We start from the raw sequence: 18,206 nt of genomic DNA, 5'->3' as shown, positions 1-18,206 counted from the left end.
ATTATTTATTTGAAACTAAATTGATTTTATTTATGTATTAAGTTAAAATAAGTGTTCATTCAGTTGTTGTAATTGTCATCATTACAAATATATATATATATATATAAATAAATAAATCGGCCGATTTAATCGTTATTGGCAATTATCGGTATCGGCGTTGAAAAATCATAATCGGTCGACCTCTACTACTACTACTACTACTACTGTAGCACTACTACTGTAGCACTGCTGCTACTACTACTGTAGCACCACTAACAACTACTACTGCAGCCAATTTTCATACTTGAGTAAAAGTAAAGATACCTTAATAGAACATTTCTCAAGTAAAAGTGAAAGTCACCCAGTAAAATCTTTTAAGTATAAGTCACTTATAATTCTGTATATTAAGCAAACCAGACGGAACCATAAAATGTAAAAGRGGATAGCCAGGGGCACACTCCAACTCTCAGATATCATTTAGAAATGAAGCATGTGTTTAGTGAGTCCACCAGATCAGAGGCAATAGGATGACCGGGGATTTTATCTTGATAAGTGTGTGAATTAGACAATTTTCCTCTCCTGCTAAGCATTAATAATGTAACGAGTACTTCTGGGTGTCAGGGAAAATGTATGGAGTAAAAAGTACATAATTTTCTTTCGGAATGTAGTGAAGTAAAAGTTGTCAAATATAAATAGTTAAGTAATTTTGGGGGGAATCTGTACTTAAGTAGTACTTTCAAGTATTTTTACTTAAGTACTTTACACCACTGACTACAGCACCACTAGCAACTACTACTACTGTAGCACTACTGCAGCACCACTAACCACTACTACTACTACTAATGCAGCACCACAAACTACTACTACTACTACTAATGCAGCACCACTAACTACTACTACTACTACTACTACTACTACTACTACTACTACTACCAATGCAGCACTACTACTACTGCAGCACCACTAACTACTACTAATGCAGCACCACAAACTACTACTACTACTACTACTACTACTACTTGACTAACTATACTCGCAGGCACCACTAACTACTACTGACTCGGACTATCATTGAGAATGCAGCACCACTACTACTCATCTGGGACTACTAAAATGGCGCAGCGACTCACTAACTACTACTCACTTTACTACTAAACTACTACCTTACTACTACTGAGTGATTTACGACCACATAACTACTACTAACTGATCTTATCGGGAACGGTGCGCCGAGCCGCATTCAGCTAACCATCTCACTACTACTACTACTCAGCTCGCAGCCCCACTTACTACAGGGCCTATCACTATGCAGCACAACTAATACATACTATAACTACTTGCTAGCTTACCACTAACCACTACATACTCGAGCGTACTTTACTTACGTGGAGCACCAGCGAACCATCCTACTCACTCACTGCAGCAGCCAGCCTAACTCACCTATCTACTACTACGTATACTACTGGGAACTACTGCACTACTACCCTATACGCAGCACCACTTAACTACTGACTGGAATACTGCAGCACACTAACCCAACTACTCCTACAGCACCAAGCTAACCACTAAACTACTACTGGACTACTTTCATACTTACCACTACTACTCGCGGTAGGCACAACCACTAACTACTACTACTACTGTAGCACCACTTAATCTCATCTATCTCTCCACCCCACTCACTGACTCTGAGCTCTGTACACCACTAACCAACCCACCACTACTAAACTTACTACTTTACTATCTACTGCAGCACCAACTAAACCAACTAACTACTAACTACTACTACTACTAGTGGTGCGCAGCTCACTACCACTACCTACTACTTCCATCTTCACCTGACTACTATACTACTTTCGGACTTCGCACGCGACCACTAACCCGACGGTAGCTAAGGCTACACTTGAGCTTACTGCAGTCTACTCAACCACCTGACTCCACTATACTGCTCACGTACTGCAGCACCACTAAACCACACTACTAGCTACTACTACTGGCAGCAACCACTGAACCACTACTACTACTAACTGTACTATCTCGGTTTGGGCAGACCATCTATCTCGTATTGCACCAGGCTTACATTCTACTTACCACTTACTACTCAACTAACCTACTACATACTGTAGCACCTACGTAACTACTTAGGGCTACTACTACTACTACTACTACTACTACTGCTAGCTCTTACTACTAACTGCAGGCACCACTAACCCTACTACACATCGCGCACTAACACTACTACTTACTACTACTACTACTACTGTACACACTACTAACTGAACTACTTACTTAACTACTACTTGTATGCACACTAACTTCACCTTTACTTACTTACTGACTTACTACTGTAGCACCACTAAACCACCCCGTGACACTACTACTACTACTACTGGCTTACTTAATGAGTATCCAACCACTGTACCACTGACGGTACTGAACTTACTGACTACCTCTAATACAATACGTGTAGCACCACTAACACTGACACTACTACTACTTGATTTGCTAGTTGCACACTACCACTACTACTCACTACTACTATACTAACTACTCTACTACTACTACTTACTAACTGACAGCGGAACAGCTTAACTGACTATCTTACTGAGCACTAACTACTCTACTACCTACTACTGACTGTAGCCCACTAACTCACTGACTGACTATATACTGACTACTACGTTGATCAGCGCACTAACACTACCTACTAGCTGAACTACTGCTGTACGCACCACTAACCACTACTACTACTACTCACTGATCTTACTACTACTACTGTAGCACCACTAAACTACTACTACTACTACGTACTACTTACTTTATGTACGGTAACTGGTAGCAATAGCACTACTCACTACACGGCACTACCACCTACTACTTTACTACGTTTGCATCACCTCACTCACTCTAACTAACTTAGTATGTTGGAACTACACTATCCTACTACTACTGTACTCTACTACTGGCACTACTCCACTACTACTGTAGCACTATACTCTTATATACTCAACTACTACTGTAGGCACACTGAACACACTTACTACTACTACTACTTTTACACACTAACCCTGCACCTATTAGCTACTCTCACTTAGCACTAGACCTACTAACTCACTACTTATACTTACTACTGTATGCATCCTACTAACTACTACTACTAACTACTAGCTACTACTACTTACTACTACTGTAGCACCACTAAACCACTACTACTACTACTACTACTACTACTAACTGTAGCACCACTTAACCACTACTGTTGGCACCACTAACCACTACTACTACTTCATACTACTGTTAGCACCACTAACCATCTACTACTACTTTAACTAACTACTGTAAGCACCACTAACCATCTACTTACTATCTACTTGTATCATCACCACTAACCACATACTACTTTATCTACTATACTACTCTACCTTACTACTTCTACTACTACTGCTAGCACCACTAACCACCACTACTAACCACTACTACTACTACTAACTACTACTGTAGCACCACTAACCACCACTACTACGCTTATAATGGTGCTTGCGGTCACCTCACACGGAGATCGGAAGGTTCACGCGCCGCACCTCGTTGCTGGTTGTAAGATAGCACTGGATATGTGTTCGTTCCAATTACGCTTGCATTAGGAAGAACGTATATGTCTCTTGTTGTAGCGATTTTTTATTTTGTTCGTGGTCACATGACTTCTCTCTTTCTTCATCGTCTTCCACATCACCTGTTAGAATGGAAACATATGTTTTAATAGGCTGCCTGTTGCTAGGCAACATTGGCTGAGCGAGGGGACAGTGAGGCCATAGCCTACGCCTTCTTTCACCTGCAGCACTGGAAGAGGGTGGAGGGGGCCCTTAACCTGCTCCACTGTACCTGGGAGGGCAGTGCGTAACACACACACACAACATCCGCTTTACCTCATACGCCATAACTTCATTGTGTTACACATTGCCTTTACTCTGTAACACACACATGCACACATTTTGAGGGCAGTGAGTACAACACACATTTTCAGGTTTTTCTAATGGTACACTACACTTCTGAGGTGAACATGAAACCTTTGTACCCGACTGAACCTATTCTGACTCCTGTGTCCTCTTTCCTCCCCAGCTTTTAGAATGATCCCCTACCCTCTGGAGAAAGGACACCTCTTCTACCCATACCCCATCTGCACAGAGACCGCAGACAGAGAGCTGCTACCAAGTAAGAGACGCTCTGGATTCAACTGAGTGTGCGGTGTGTTGACCTTCTGTATTTCTCTCATGTGGAAGCAGTGTTTTGTGAGGTGTCTGTGTACAAATCAAATATTATTTGTTACATGCTTGGCAAACATCAGGTGTAGACTATCAGTGAAATGCTTACTGACGGCCCTTCCCAACAATGCAGAGAGAAACAAATTAATAGGAATTAATAAAGAAATAATAACACAAGGAATTAATACACAATGATTAATGATAACTTGGCTACAGTGCATTCGGAAAGTATTCAGACCCTTCACTTTTTCCACATTTTGTTACATTACAGCCTTATTCTAAAATATATAGCGTTTTTTCCCTCATTAATCTACACATAATAATACCCCATAATGACAAAAGAAAAAACAGGTTTTTAGAAATGTTATTTAAATAAAATTAAAACTTACATACGTATTCAAACCTTTATTCAGTACTTTGTTGAAGCACCTTTGGCATTGATTACAGCCTTGAGTRTTCTTGGGTATGTCGCTACAAGTTTAGAACACCTGTATTTGGGGAGTTTCTCCCGTTCGTCTCTGCAGATCCCCTCAAGCTCTGTCAGGTTGGATGGGGAGCATCACTGCACAGCTATTTTCATGTGTCTCCAGAGCTGTTCGATCGGGTTCAAGTCCGGGCTCTGGCTGGGCCACTCAAGGACATTCAGAGACTTGTCCCGAAGCCACTCCTGTGTTGTCTTGGCTGTGGGCTTGTGGTCGTTGTCCTGTTGGAAGGTGAATCTTCACCCCAGTCTGAGGTCCTGAGCTCTCTGAAGCAGGTTTTCATCAAAGATCTTTCTGTACTTTGCTCTGTTCATCTTTCTGTCCATCCTGTCTAGTCTCTCAGTACCTGCCACTGAAAAACATCTCCACAGCATGATTCTGCCACCGCCATGCTTCACCGTAGGGATGGTGCCAMGTTTCCTCCAGACATGACGCTTGGCATTCAGGCCAAAGAGTTCAATCTGGTTTCATCAGAGCAGAGAGTCCGTTAGGTGCCTTTTGGTAAACTGTCATGTACCTTTTACTGACGAGTGACTTCTGTCTGGCCACTCTACCATAAAGGCCTGATTGGTGGAGTGCTGCAGAGATGTTTGTCCTTCTGGAAGGTTCTCCCATCTCCACAGAGGAACTCTGGAGCTCTGCCATAATGACCATCTGGTTCTTGGTCACCTCCCTGACCAAGACCCTTCTCCCCCGATTGCTCAGTTTGGCCGGCGGCCAGTTCTAAGAAGAGCCTTGGTGGTTCCATACTTCCATTTAAGAATGATGGAGGCTACTGTGTTCTTGGTACCCTTCCCCAGATCTGTGCCTCGACACAATCCTGTCTCGGAGCTCAACGGACAATTCCTTRGACCTCATGGCTTGGCTTTTACTCTGACATGCACTGTCAACTTTGGGACCTTATATAGACAGGTGTGTGCCTTTCCAAATCATGTCCAATCAATTGAATTCATCACAGGTGGACTCCAAGTTGTAGAAACACCAAGGATGATCCTGAGCTCAATTTTGAGTCTCATAGCAAAGGGTCTGAATACTTATGTAAATAAGGTATTTCTGTTTTTATTTATTGATACATTTGCAAAAATGTCTGAACCTGTTTCCGCTTTGTCATTATGCGGTATTGTGTGTAGATTGATGAGATTTTTTTTTTTTTTTAATCTATTATAGAATAAGGCTGTAACGTAACAAAATGTGGAAAAAGTCAAGGGGGTCTGAATACTTTCCGAATGCACTGTACACGGGGTACCAGTACCGAGTCAATGTTCAGGGGTATGAGGTAATACTGTGTGTGTGAATAAAGTATGTACAGTGTGTTGATGCTCTCTATCTCATGTGGAAGCAGTGTTTCATGAGGTGTCGGTGTATCCTAAGAAGGAGCTGCCGTTCTTCATCCTTTTCACGGCTGGTCTCTGCTCCTTCACCGCCATGCTGGCCCTGCTAACACACCAGTTCCCCGAGCTCATGGGAGTCTTCGCTAAAGCGGTGAGTCTCCTGCACCGGTCGCTTTCACACTCGTACACATACCAGTTCCCTTTGTAAGCCAAGTCCCCATCCCCAATAAGGTTATTTGCATTCAGATTCTTCGTAAGGTGGCCATTCATTTTGTTGCGTTCTTCTGAAATGTCCTGTACAGAGGTTGTCATTGGGTCATTTTTGTTTTGACTGTAACAACCATAGATTTGCTTTTATCTGAAGTCTGGATGACAGGAGACTAGGCATGCTCTATACAAGGTCCTATATCAATGCAAGTTCTTGTAGATCAGTGGTGATGCAGGGAAGGAAATACGTAAAGGAAGCAGCTTCAAACTATTGAATCCAACCCCTAGAACCTACACAGGCCCTGTCCTATCTACCAGTGGAGYGCATTCTCCTCGACGTGATGTTCTTCCTCAGCAGGCCTGTGCTGTCACTCCCCTGGAATGTGTGTGAGCTCATCTCTCTGCTCCTGGTGGGACTCTATCAGCAGCTACCATCTCCTCTGCAGGGGCTTGCTCTGCTCTGGCCKTGCACTGTTTTAGTTGGGTGCTGATGACACACACACACTTTATTTGAATCCACAAATCACATTACAGTCGAGAATGATTCAAAGGTCACGGATATCTGGACATAGAAAGCACCTTCACCATGAAGCTAGGCTGCTCACGACCGCTACAACGGCGCAGTACCTCGCTAGCTGCTTTGCCTTTGTCCTATGTAGCCCTGCAATCTGAAGGCCACGTACTGTCAGCCTATGTTTCCACTCATAACCAAGGCTGTTTAMGCGTGACAAGGGGCTTAGCAGCAAAGGTATGCTTCATGTAGATGTCAAAGCAACCTACTTCCAAATTAGCACCCCCTTCTGGCCTCCCTCCACAACAACAATATCTGACATATTTGGTATACAAGAAAACACAACACATCTTCATCAACATCAGCCTCCTCTGACGAGAATGTTTGAATATGCACTGATGGCGGTACTGCCCGTTTCATCTCACTAGCTATATGGTCAATGAGGCGGTCATGTCTAGATATATGTAAGGCGGCAGGTAGCCTAGTGGTTAGAGCGTTTGGCCAGTAACCGAAAGGTTGCTAGATCGAATCCCCGAGCTGACAAGGTAAAAATCTGCTGTTCTGRCCCTGAACAAGGCAGTTAACCCACTGTTCCTAGGCTGTCKTTGWAAATAAGAATTTGTTCTCAACTSACTTGCCTAGTTAAATAAAGGTTACATATGTACTGGTCCTTATATGAACCATTAACAATATTTGCAACAGACACATTATGTGAGATACAAAACAGATCATYGTTTGCAGGGTACCAGAGTGCTAGGTTGTATTTAGTTGGTAGAACCTGCATCCTCGCCTTAACGGTGAAGGTGAGTATGTTCTTGCCAATAGAAACATTCTGGTATACGTAATGAGAGACAGAATGGTCAGACACACTCTGATCCACTTCCAAGACAAACTAATCAGCATCTGGTTTACATGCAAGGGTAGAGGCACAGTTCCTCCCTTCCTTAAAGTAAGCACTGATCTAATATGATTGAATGGATGAAAACATGACTTGGCTTTCACCTATCGAATCATGTCAGATCAGTGGTTTCTSCCAAGGAAAGACGGAAGGAAGTAAAGGTGCATCTTCAAAGCATTGGAACAGGGCCTCTCTCCCTTTTAGCATGTAAACAAGGCGCTTGTTCCATCTCTCCCTGACAGCCTTTTATCTGCCATCAGACAAAGCCAAACCTCCATCACCCTCAATCCCTCTGAGGGAGCCCCTATCCCCCACACTGCATGTTGCCAAAACACATCAGAGAGGAGAGCGAGGGTGGTGTGAACAGAGAGGGAGCAAAATAACATCAGAGGGGAGAAGGATGAAGGAGAGATGAATGGGGAGCTGACAGAGTCCACTACCACTCTTAGGGGTTAGAGCACAGTCAGTAGTCAACATACCTGGTAGACAAGTTCTGGTTCTGCCCCATTGAGCACAGTACCTAAATTGGCATGCTATGGTGCTCCTATCATGGTCCTCTAGCTATCATTTGAGGCCAACGACAACCCACAGTAGCTACCTTGAAATGCGCAGAGCTTCAGTAAAGATGGGTACATTCTCAACTAGAATGTTATGGTGCACCTATCATACAGTACCTTGACATGTTCAGGAAGAAATCTGGTTGCAATGGTTCTACTAGGAAGTGGTGTGTGTGTTCTAACATCACGTCTCTGTATGTAGTTRCTTAGCACCCTGTTTGCTCCTCTGAACTTCATCATGGAGAAAGTGGAGAGCATCCTGCCATCCAGTCTGTGGCACCAGCTCACACGCATCTGACCGGSTCCGACTGGACTGAACCAGACTGACTGACACACCCTTTGTGCCAAGATCATGGATTAGACGGACAGAGGATGGAGGAGACGAGAAAAGGGAAACATTCTGAATCGATTTTGACTTTATTTGATATGTTCAATTTTGTTTTAAAATCTCATGTAAAAAATGTTTTTTTGTTATACAAAAAAAGGTGATCAATTGGCATCATTAAAAAAGTGAAAAAAAATACCAAAATAAAGGACTTTGTGTATTGCTGCAACTTCTACTACACCATTTTGATTGTCAAGCATATCACAACTGTAATAAATATTCCCGTGGGCCATAAGTGGCGTTCAGGTGACTAAAGCATGTCTTGTAACTGGCTGGTTGAGAACAGGGGTGTATGGTCAGGTCTATCAATTTCCATAAACTATACACTAAACTTTTAAATTACATAAAGTTTGTATTTACATATAAAAATTTGAATACATTTCAGAAAAGTTTTTTGGGTTATTGAGAGAGCAAATAAATATAATGGAATGTGAGGGAAGAACAAAATGAGATTGTAAGGTGTTCTTGGTGCAATAGCCTACAGGGGGCGTCAAACCCTGATGCTTCTTAGTCAGGTGCAAGTCAGACTGATTTGGCGCTATGTCCAAAATCCACCCTATTCACTAGTTAGTGCACTACTGTTGATCAGGGCCTGGTCAAAAGTAGTGCACCARAGGAAATAGGTTGCCATTTCAGACCAAATCTGGATAAGCGGTTGGTTGGTGGTATAGTGGTGCACTGTGGTCATGTCTGGGCCTTGCAGGTGTGCACGTCCATCTCCTGGTTGCAGTCCCGGCAGTGCACYGCGCAGCACCAGTGAAACTTGCACTCACACTTGGTGGTGCGGCTGACGCGTGTTGTATCGTAGCCCCGGCCGCAGCACATAACCTCGCAGCTGTCTACGGCGCGAGACGTCCGGTTGCACACCCGCCCTCCCGTCCCCACCGAACCTGGCGAGGGAGAGAAATGATGTATCAAATCCTCATCCAAATCAGGTATATTTTCTGCCTGTATATTGAATCAGTAAGCTTTTTTACCTTGTGATCCACATACAATCCTTATCAAATGTGCTTATAACATGCCAAATAGACTAAATCTAATCTTTAGCTGCAATGGAGTGATTGTTGGCAAACAACGGTCTAAGCCCCACTACCGTACAGGTATTGACATCATTCCAATAGAATGCAGTGTACTCAATCTAAACTTGATGAGACGGTGAGTGAGAAAGGTATGGAGGGGGGAGATGAGGGAGGGATAAGAGGATGAAGGGAGACAGGATGAGCGATCGATGATAGGAGCCATCAGCTGGTACTCAGGCTCTTCATCAGGTGTTCATTTTACACCCTGGCTGGCACTCACTGTCACACACTCCTGCGCCTCTTCTCAGAGTGACCGTGCAAGGGTGTCTGGCAGGCTTATTGGACTCCCAGAAATCATCRCATAATACAATTAAATAAGATCAATATTTACTATTTATTTGAGGCCTCAACTCAAACCTCAATAGTCTAAAGTAGCTTCCTTTCCTTACCTCCTTCCTCTGCACTAAGGTGAAAACCCTGTACACGTYACGATGAATGTCCTGACTTAAAGCGGCTAGCTAGGAGTCGATTTGGTATTGGGAACAGATCATGTCTGTTCTAGGCAGCTTATTMCTATAGCCCTCTATGCTCTCCTCATCCCTCCCTCCCTCTCTGTCCATCTGTTCCTCACTGCTGAGAGWTAGAGGGAGGTAGAGCGATAGGGAGGAGGAGGGAGGTAGAAAAAGAGGGAGAGCAGCCAGGTATTGTGTCTGGGCACGATGAGACCACCCCCACCCAACAACGTGTCCGCCTCTCCGTCAGTCATGGTATGCTGCACAGCTAGGGTTGACATCAAGGACAGACTCCACCCCCCTTCTCTCTCTCCCTCTCTCTCTCTCTTCTCTCCTGGCGTCTGCTTATTGAATTAAGATGAGGGGGCGCCGAGAGATGAGTTTAGCACCTGAGCCTCCATGGGGCCGAGGGAAATTGATTTCACACTTTGGAGAGGCACAGGGGGGTGCAGTCTCTACAGTATCTGTCTCCCAGGGCTGTGTGTGTGTGTTGTCCAAGATGTCTGGAGCGAGGTTCTCATGAGAGGGGCCATGGTCAGTGAGCTCACCATGCTTACATGTATACAGCTCATAAAGAACCTTCATATAAAGCCGGCAGACTGGAGTCGAGGCGTTCATTTACTGTTCTATTTAACGTTAGAATGGGAAAAACAAGTAACCTAAGCGACATTGAGCGTGGTGTGCCAGGCACGCCAGATCCAGTATCTCAGAAATGGTCGCCTCCTGGGCTTTTCATGCACTACATTGTCTAGTAAACAAGTAACATCCAGTCAGTGGCAGTAGTGTGGGTGAAAAACAGCTAATTGATGAGAGAGGTTGAAGGAGAATGGCAAGAATTGTGCAAAATAACAGGCGGGCCACAAACTGACAAATAACGGTGCAGTACAACAMTGGTGTGCAGAAATGCATCTCGGAATGTGCAACTCGTCAATCCTTGTCACGGATGGGCTGTTGCAGCAGARGACAATTGCAGCAGACGTTCTACCCCGATCAGCTAAAAACAAGAAGAAACGGCTCCAGTGGGCACACGATCACCAACACTGGACAATTGAGGAGTGGAAAAACATTGCCTGGTTCGAGAATCCCGGTTCCTCTTGCATCATGCTGATGGCACTCCATGAAGGTGGTGTACTGGTGTGAGSAATGTTTTTCTGGCACACGTTAGGTCACTTGATACCAATCGAACAATGATTGAACGCCACAGTGCATCTTAACATTTTTGCTGACCAGGTGTATSCATTCAGGCTMTTCTGGAGGCAAAGGGGGTCAAAACCAGTACTAGATYAGTGTACCAAAAAAACTGTCCGAGGTGTGTATACAGTGCATTCTGAAAGTATTCAGACCCCTTGACATTTTCCACATTTTGTTACGTTACAGCTTTATTCTAGAATGGATTAAATCGTTTTTTCCCCTCATCAATCTACACACAATACCCCATGATGTAACAAAAACAGGTTTTTAGAACTTTCTACAAATGTATTAATAATAAAAAGATATCACATTTACATAATAGACTTGTCCCGAAGCCACTTCTGCATTGTCTTGGCTGTGTGCTTAGTAAAATTGTCCTGTTAGAAGGTGAACCTTCGCCCCAGTCTGAGGTCCTAAGCGCTCTGGAGCTTTCATCAAGGATCTCTCTGTACTTTGCTCCGTTCATCTTTCCCTCCTGACTAGTCTCCCAGTCCCTGCCACTGAAAAACATCCCCACAGCATGATTCTGCCACCGCCATGCTTCACCGTAGGGATGGTGCCAGGTTTCCTCCAGACATGACGCTTGACATTCAGGCCAAAGAGTTCAATCTTGGTTTCATCAGACAAGAGAATCTTGTTTCMTATGGTCTGAGAGTCCTTTAGGTGCCTTTTGGCAAACTCCAAGTGGGCTGTCATGTCCCTTTCACTGAGGAGTGGCTTCCGACTGGCCACTCTACCATAAAGACCTGATTGGTGGAGTGCTGCAGAGATATTTGTCCTTCTGGAAGGTTCTCCCATCTCCACAGAGGAACTCTGGAGCTCTGTCAGAGTGACAATCCGGTTCTTGGTCACCTCCCTGACCAAGAGCCTTCTCCCCCGATTGCTTAGTTTGGCCGGGCAGCCAGCTCTAGGAAATGTCTTGGTGGTTCCAAACTTCTTCCATTTAAGAATGATGGAGGCCACTGTGTTCTTGGGGACCTTCAATGCTGTAGAACTTTTTTGGTACCCTTCCCCAGATCTGTTCCTRGACAATCCTGTCTCGGAGCTCAACGGACAATTCCTTTGACCTCATGGCTTGGTTTTTACTCTGACCTGCACTGTCAACTGTGGGACCTAATATATAGATGGGTATGTTCCTTTCCAAGTCATGTCCAATCAATTGAATTTACCACAGGTGGACTCCAAGTTGTAGAAACAGCTCACGGATGATCAATGGAAACAGGGTGCACCTGAGCTCAATTTCGAGTCTCATAGCAAAGGGTCTGAGTACTTATGTAAATAAGGTATTTCTGTTTTTTTTTTTATTATAAATTTGCAAACATTTCTAAAAACCTGTTTTCTCTTTGTCATTATGGGGTATTGTGTGTAGATTGATGATACATTTTCAAATAAGGATGTAACATAACAAAATGTYAAAAAAGTCAAGTACTCTTGAATACTTTCCAAATGCATAGCTCTTCCTCTCCTTGTTTCCTTTTCTTCAATTGTGCTGACGTTAAAGACCTCAGTGGTGGGTGTTCACCATATAGCCTTCACCTATCCTCGGTGGTGGGTGTTCACCATATAGCCTTCACCTAAATCCTCCAGTACTGGGGTGTTCCACATATAAGCCTTCCCCTATCCTGTCGGGTGTTCACCATACGACCTTCACCTATCCTCAGTGGATGGGTGTTCACCATTTAGCCTTCACCTATCCTCAGTACTGGTGTGTTCACATATAGCCTTCACCTATCCTCAGTTGGGTGTTCACCATATGCCGCTTCACCTATCCTCAGACTGGGTGTTCACCATATTGCCTTCACCTATCCTCAGTGGTGGGTGTTCACCATATAGCCTTCACCTATCCTCAGTGGTGGGTGTTCACCATATTGCCTCACTATCCTCAGTACTGGGTGTTCACCATATAGCCTTCACCATCCTCAGTACTGGGTGTTCACCACATTGCCTTCACCTATCCTCAATGGTGGGTTTCACCATATCCTTCACCTATCCTACGGTGGTGGGTGTTCACCATACTGGCCTTCACTATCCCTCGGTGGTGGTGTTCACCATATTGCCTTCACCTATCCTCAGCGTGGGTGTCACCAATGCCTTACCTATCTCAGTTGGTGTTCACCATATAGCCTTCACCTATCCTCGGTGGTGGGTGTTCACCATATGCCTTCAACCTAATGCCTTCAGTACTGGGTGTTTCACCATATTTGCCTTACCTATCCTCGGTGGTGGGTGTTTCACCATATTGCCTTCACCTATCCTCGGTGGTGGGTGTTCACCATATTGCCTTCACCTATCCTGTGACTTTAGGTCAGCGTAATGAAGGAGAGGAGACAAAGAGGGGAGGGAACTTCAGAGAGGTCCCCCCAGGTCTACATTAGGGGTGGTTAGCTTTGATGTCGGTCAGAGGGGTTTGAGAGATATGACTTACCCTCCAAATATTCCTCAATTTTGGGGGTCCAAGCGTGCAGAGGTGTAGGGGCCATCACTGTGCCCAAGGGTATGTGTGTGTYCTCCAGCAGGGGTAATTTATAGTGGTGCGCGGCAGGTCGGGTTTCAGCCCACAGAACTGTGTAATGGCCCTTAAACTGGCCGACACCTGATCACCTCGGATCATCTGCTGCCTGACAGGCAACCAGGTCCTTCAGATCACACACACATTGTTTTCACTCACACTATTTTCTTGCCGTCTCAGAAACACACCCACACATACCTCTCGCTCACAGGCACACCAACACATTCTCTCTGTTTTGAACTCACATACTACAMCTGGTGTTATCCGGTGCAGCATTGAGAGAATAACCCTACTGTACAAGAGGCTGAGTAGTTACCCTGTGAAAATATTACCACATACTGAAGATATTATGGACAAGTAGTACGGTGTTCTACTCTACAGAGAGACAGTCATGTCAGATGTCAGACAGACAGAGCGTACATCATCTACGTCAGTATCTCTGTCTGGACTGTGGACTAAATCTGAACTCTACTAACCAAACTCACCAGACTCTTGGTCTCTTATGCAGTAGTCTGGCGAGTCCTCGAAGTAGACCAGGTCGTTCTTGCTGGGCCGTTTGAAGTGTCGCTGTGCGGTGGTGAAGCCCGTGCCATACTGGTTCATGGCCACCTGCACCGCCCCGTTGTAGCGCCGCCGCAGGTAGTCGCCCGTGCGGCGGAAGTCGGCCAGGGCCAGCCAGCAGGTCCGGACGCTGCAGGAGCCGCTCACGCCATGACACTTACACTCCAGGGACATAAACCGCTTCACCGCCTGTGTGGTGATGAGGAAGGGGATGGAGAGAGAAAMAAGTYTTGTTAGGGAGGATAGGTGTGTATCTGGTTGGTTGGTGGTTGTGTGTCAGGTAGGGTTTGTATGTTGGTGTATGTGCACGTGTGTGTCTATGGAAGGAATCTACACAGGGTAATAGTCTATCAAATTCCTCTAAACAAGTGTATCCCAACCCTCTACTCTTGGATCACCAGCCCTTGATTGGCACACCTGATTCCACTAGTCAACTAAACATCAAGCCCTTGATTATTTGAATCTGGTGTGCCAGTTCAGGAATACAAATATGCAAACCAACTGTTTGGAAAACACTGATCTAGATCAAATTGGTTCAGTTGGAGTCATTACTCCCCCATAATGTGTTTAAACTTTGAACCCACCTTTCTCCCAGCGCGGTTGTTGTGGAGGTTCATCAGAGCCCTGGCGTCTCTCTCCTTTCTCTCTTTGGCGTCTATGAAGGACTGGCTGAACCTCATGGCGTGCTCCACATGGTCGCTGCAGCCGCCCCAGTCGAACGTCCCCTTGGCATCCCGGGACGAGCCCTTCTTGGTGGGGTCACAGGAGCACGACTGCAGCTCTCCCTGGCTGCAAGCCCGGGTCAGCGTGTGGACCACCCCAGCCGAGGAGATGGCGTGCACAAAGGCCGCTTCACGACTGCCTGGTAGGCATAGAGAGGAAGAGGAAGACATTGTGTGAGTGCTGAACACACACACGTAAGCAAGCTCACACTCCACATGCACACACACACTACACGCACACACACCCACTACACGCACACACACCCACCACACTACACTACGCACACACAAACACACACACAGGGAACAGTATACACACCAGAAGGTATAAGTTACATGGACACACAGTGAAGTTTACATTCACTTAGGTTGGAGTCATTAAAACTTGTTTTTCAAGCACTCCACAAATCACGATGAGAGTGGTGACACATAACTTTCTAGTATCAGTAAAGTTGTTAAGCCGGGCCGGGCTTGAGGACAGTCAGCTGTCAGGGAGTAATGATCTTATTAACACACTTCTCCAATATCATCTTTGCTGACACCTGTATATTGATTTGTGTCAGAAGAAATAAGCAGCTCAGAGAGAGAAGAGAGACTCTCATCCCTTCTCTCCTACCATCTCACTCTTTTCTTCGCACCACTCGAGGATGTAAGGAAGAACAGAAAGAAAATAAGGAGGAAGGGATAAAATATGCTTTTCTAAAGTATTTGAGAAGAGGCTCCAAATCAGGACTTTAAATCTCCTCCGTACCTTTCCCTGGTCCTAACATAGCAGCATGTGGCTAGGCTTAGTGACCTCTAACCCAGCCTGCATGGCTGTCCCACTGGCACCATGCTCTTAAATTCTCACCTCAAAGAAAGGGCATTGGACCTATACATTACTCACTGTTCTGTGGTCAAGACCATCCCCCTGTTACCCTCATTGTCGTGTTGAGTCAAGACCCTCCCCCTGTACCCTCACTTATCTGTGATTGGTCAAGATCTTCCCCCCCTGTACCCTCACGGTCTGTTGTTGGTCAAGATCTCCCCCCCTGTTACCCTCACGGTCGTGTTGGTCAAGACCCCCCCCACCCCCCCCTTCCAAAAAGTGTCACAGTGTGTGTGCCAGAGCAAGCCACAACAATCCAAAAGCATGGCCGCCTTCTACACACACACTACGTCGCATAGAGCAACTCGATCACCCTGACTAATCAGAATCTCGTCACCCTAGACTACCCAGCTCACTTCACGATTTATACAATCATACGCACCCCACAGCGCCGGACACCCAGATACCTTAGCACATGAGTCCAAGGATCCTAGTGGCTCTTATAACACGCTCCTCCCGTCATATCCGCGCCGACGCCTATACGATAGAAAAACGAAATACTAACATTCCTATTGAAGCTCTCCATTGGTGGTTGCACGGTCATTAAAGAGCGCTTGTTTCTCAAGCACTCACAAATTTCTTGTTAACACAAACTATAGTTTTGGCAGAAGGGCTCTTTTAGTTTTTTTTGGAAAGTGAGTGTTGACATACATTTCTGTATGGCAGCGCATAGAACAGCGAATGACTCCTCTTATTAGCACTATCACAATTGATATATAACAGGACTTTGAGGATGAAAAAGTCTTTCTTTTTTATTTTTTTGTATTCATCTATATTTCTCAGTGGGGTCAGGAAAGTGATCTATCTACCACCCTACATAAGTGCTCTCAGTACTCGACTTTTCGCGCTCTCCTCTTACTCACCCATCACACCTTGTATTTATCTTCACCACCCGTAAGACTCGATCTCATGGCTTTAGGACGCTTGGTTCTGATATTCCTTACTACCTTGATCATTTCACCCTTTTCGAGTTGCTTATCGCGCACGGTCCTCTCAAGAAAGAGTTCTCCATCTGACTAGAAACTTAAGCACTCCCTCTGTGTAGCGTGGTGGATGGGTATTCAAGGGGACTAACGCAATACCACATTCACAACTACCCTCCTGCTGCCTCTTCCTCTCCCGCCATATGCATCATGGGGGAATAGATTCTATATTTGTAAATCAAGCGCAAAGACTCTCTCTATGCCAAAAAAATAATAATGTGGAGACCTTCCGCCACATCGTCTCGCTCTCCTCCCTTTGGGGAGCATAGTATATTCCGTAACGCCCTGAATAGGTGTGTGTGTGAAGGGGAGGTTACCAGGTACTTTGGTGTTGAAAAGTGTGTAAACTGCAATTACAATCGGATACACGCCCACAACAGCATTACAACAAGACCTTGTCGTGAAGTGATGCTGGAGAGGACTTAACAGAGTACGAGAGGTATCTATAGCCAAAACCCAGTTTTGTGTCTATTCCTCATAGTCCAGACATATAGCTAATGCCTCCCCGTCCACTACCTCAATCCACCCTCGACATAACGCGTCGCAGAATACCGCTCAGCAAAGGAAGAAGCCACTGCTCCGAAAAACCGCTATAAAAAAGCCAAGTACTACTCAGCGCTCTGCCGGAAACTCACAATACGGGACTACACAAGCAATGACATCCACTCTATTCCAGAAGAAACTTGTGCACTCTGGTCTGGAATGAAAACTAAGAGGAGGAGGTAAACTGTGTGGGACCAGGTTAGAATCCATCGTTATGTTTGGAGGAAAAAGTGGGAGGCTTGCAAGGACCGAAAGAACGACACATACAGCGCCAAGCACAGTGAAAGCACGGAGAGAGGTACCAGGTAAAGGAGGCAGGGAGTTACACATGTTAGTGGAGGAAGGTGTTAGTAATGTAGAAGACCTAGAAGAGGGACTGGGAGAGTGCGACTTCACAAAATAGGAAGATAGGCAAGAGTAATGCGCAGGAGAAAATCTTATAGTGCAGTATATTGAAGAAAGCAACAATACTCAAAACAGGCAGAGTAGCAAGTCGAAAGGCAGACGTTAGAAACTATGAGGTGGCGCAAAATGGATCTTCCAAATGGACAATGACCCCAAAGCCATGGCAATACTTGGTCCAAAAGTTTGTGCAAATAAGAGAACCCAGGGACTAAGAGGACGACAAAGTTCCAAGAGGGGAGAGAATAGTGGAGTGGACGGATATCACAGACAGCTCTATCTTCAAT

The 18,206-nt window shown here is 45.1% G+C and overlaps 1 protein-coding gene and 1 pseudogene across 1 annotated transcript in view; one reads left to right on the top strand and one right to left on the bottom strand.

The window, feature by feature from the left end:
• Positions 1-8,774, top strand: part of LOC111962721 (suppressor of tumorigenicity 7 protein homolog) — a 94,729-nt pseudogene extending 85,955 nt beyond the window's left edge.
• Positions 8,775-8,957: 183 nt separating this feature from the next.
• Positions 8,958-18,206, bottom strand: part of wnt2 (wingless-type MMTV integration site family member 2) — a 15,529-nt gene continuing 6,280 nt past the window's right edge. Inside the window, exons 3-5 of the mRNA XM_023986022.2 lie at positions 14,986-15,263; positions 14,326-14,590; positions 8,958-9,499 (exon numbers count right to left, since the gene is read on the bottom strand). Coding sequence (XP_023841790.1) covers positions 9,294-9,499; positions 14,326-14,590; positions 14,986-15,263 — 749 coding nt within the window. The 3' untranslated portion in view covers positions 8,958-9,293. The remainder of the gene's footprint in view (positions 9,500-14,325; positions 14,591-14,985; positions 15,264-18,206) is intronic.

This window comes from Salvelinus sp. IW2-2015, linkage group LG4q.1:29 (assembly GCF_002910315.2).
Source record: "Salvelinus sp. IW2-2015 linkage group LG4q.1:29, ASM291031v2, whole genome shotgun sequence".
In the NCBI taxonomy this organism is placed as follows: Eukaryota; Metazoa; Chordata; class Actinopteri; order Salmoniformes; family Salmonidae; genus Salvelinus; species Salvelinus sp. IW2-2015.
Note: the sequence above shows the minus strand (reverse complement) of the source record. Positions and strands in the feature narration are given on the sequence as shown.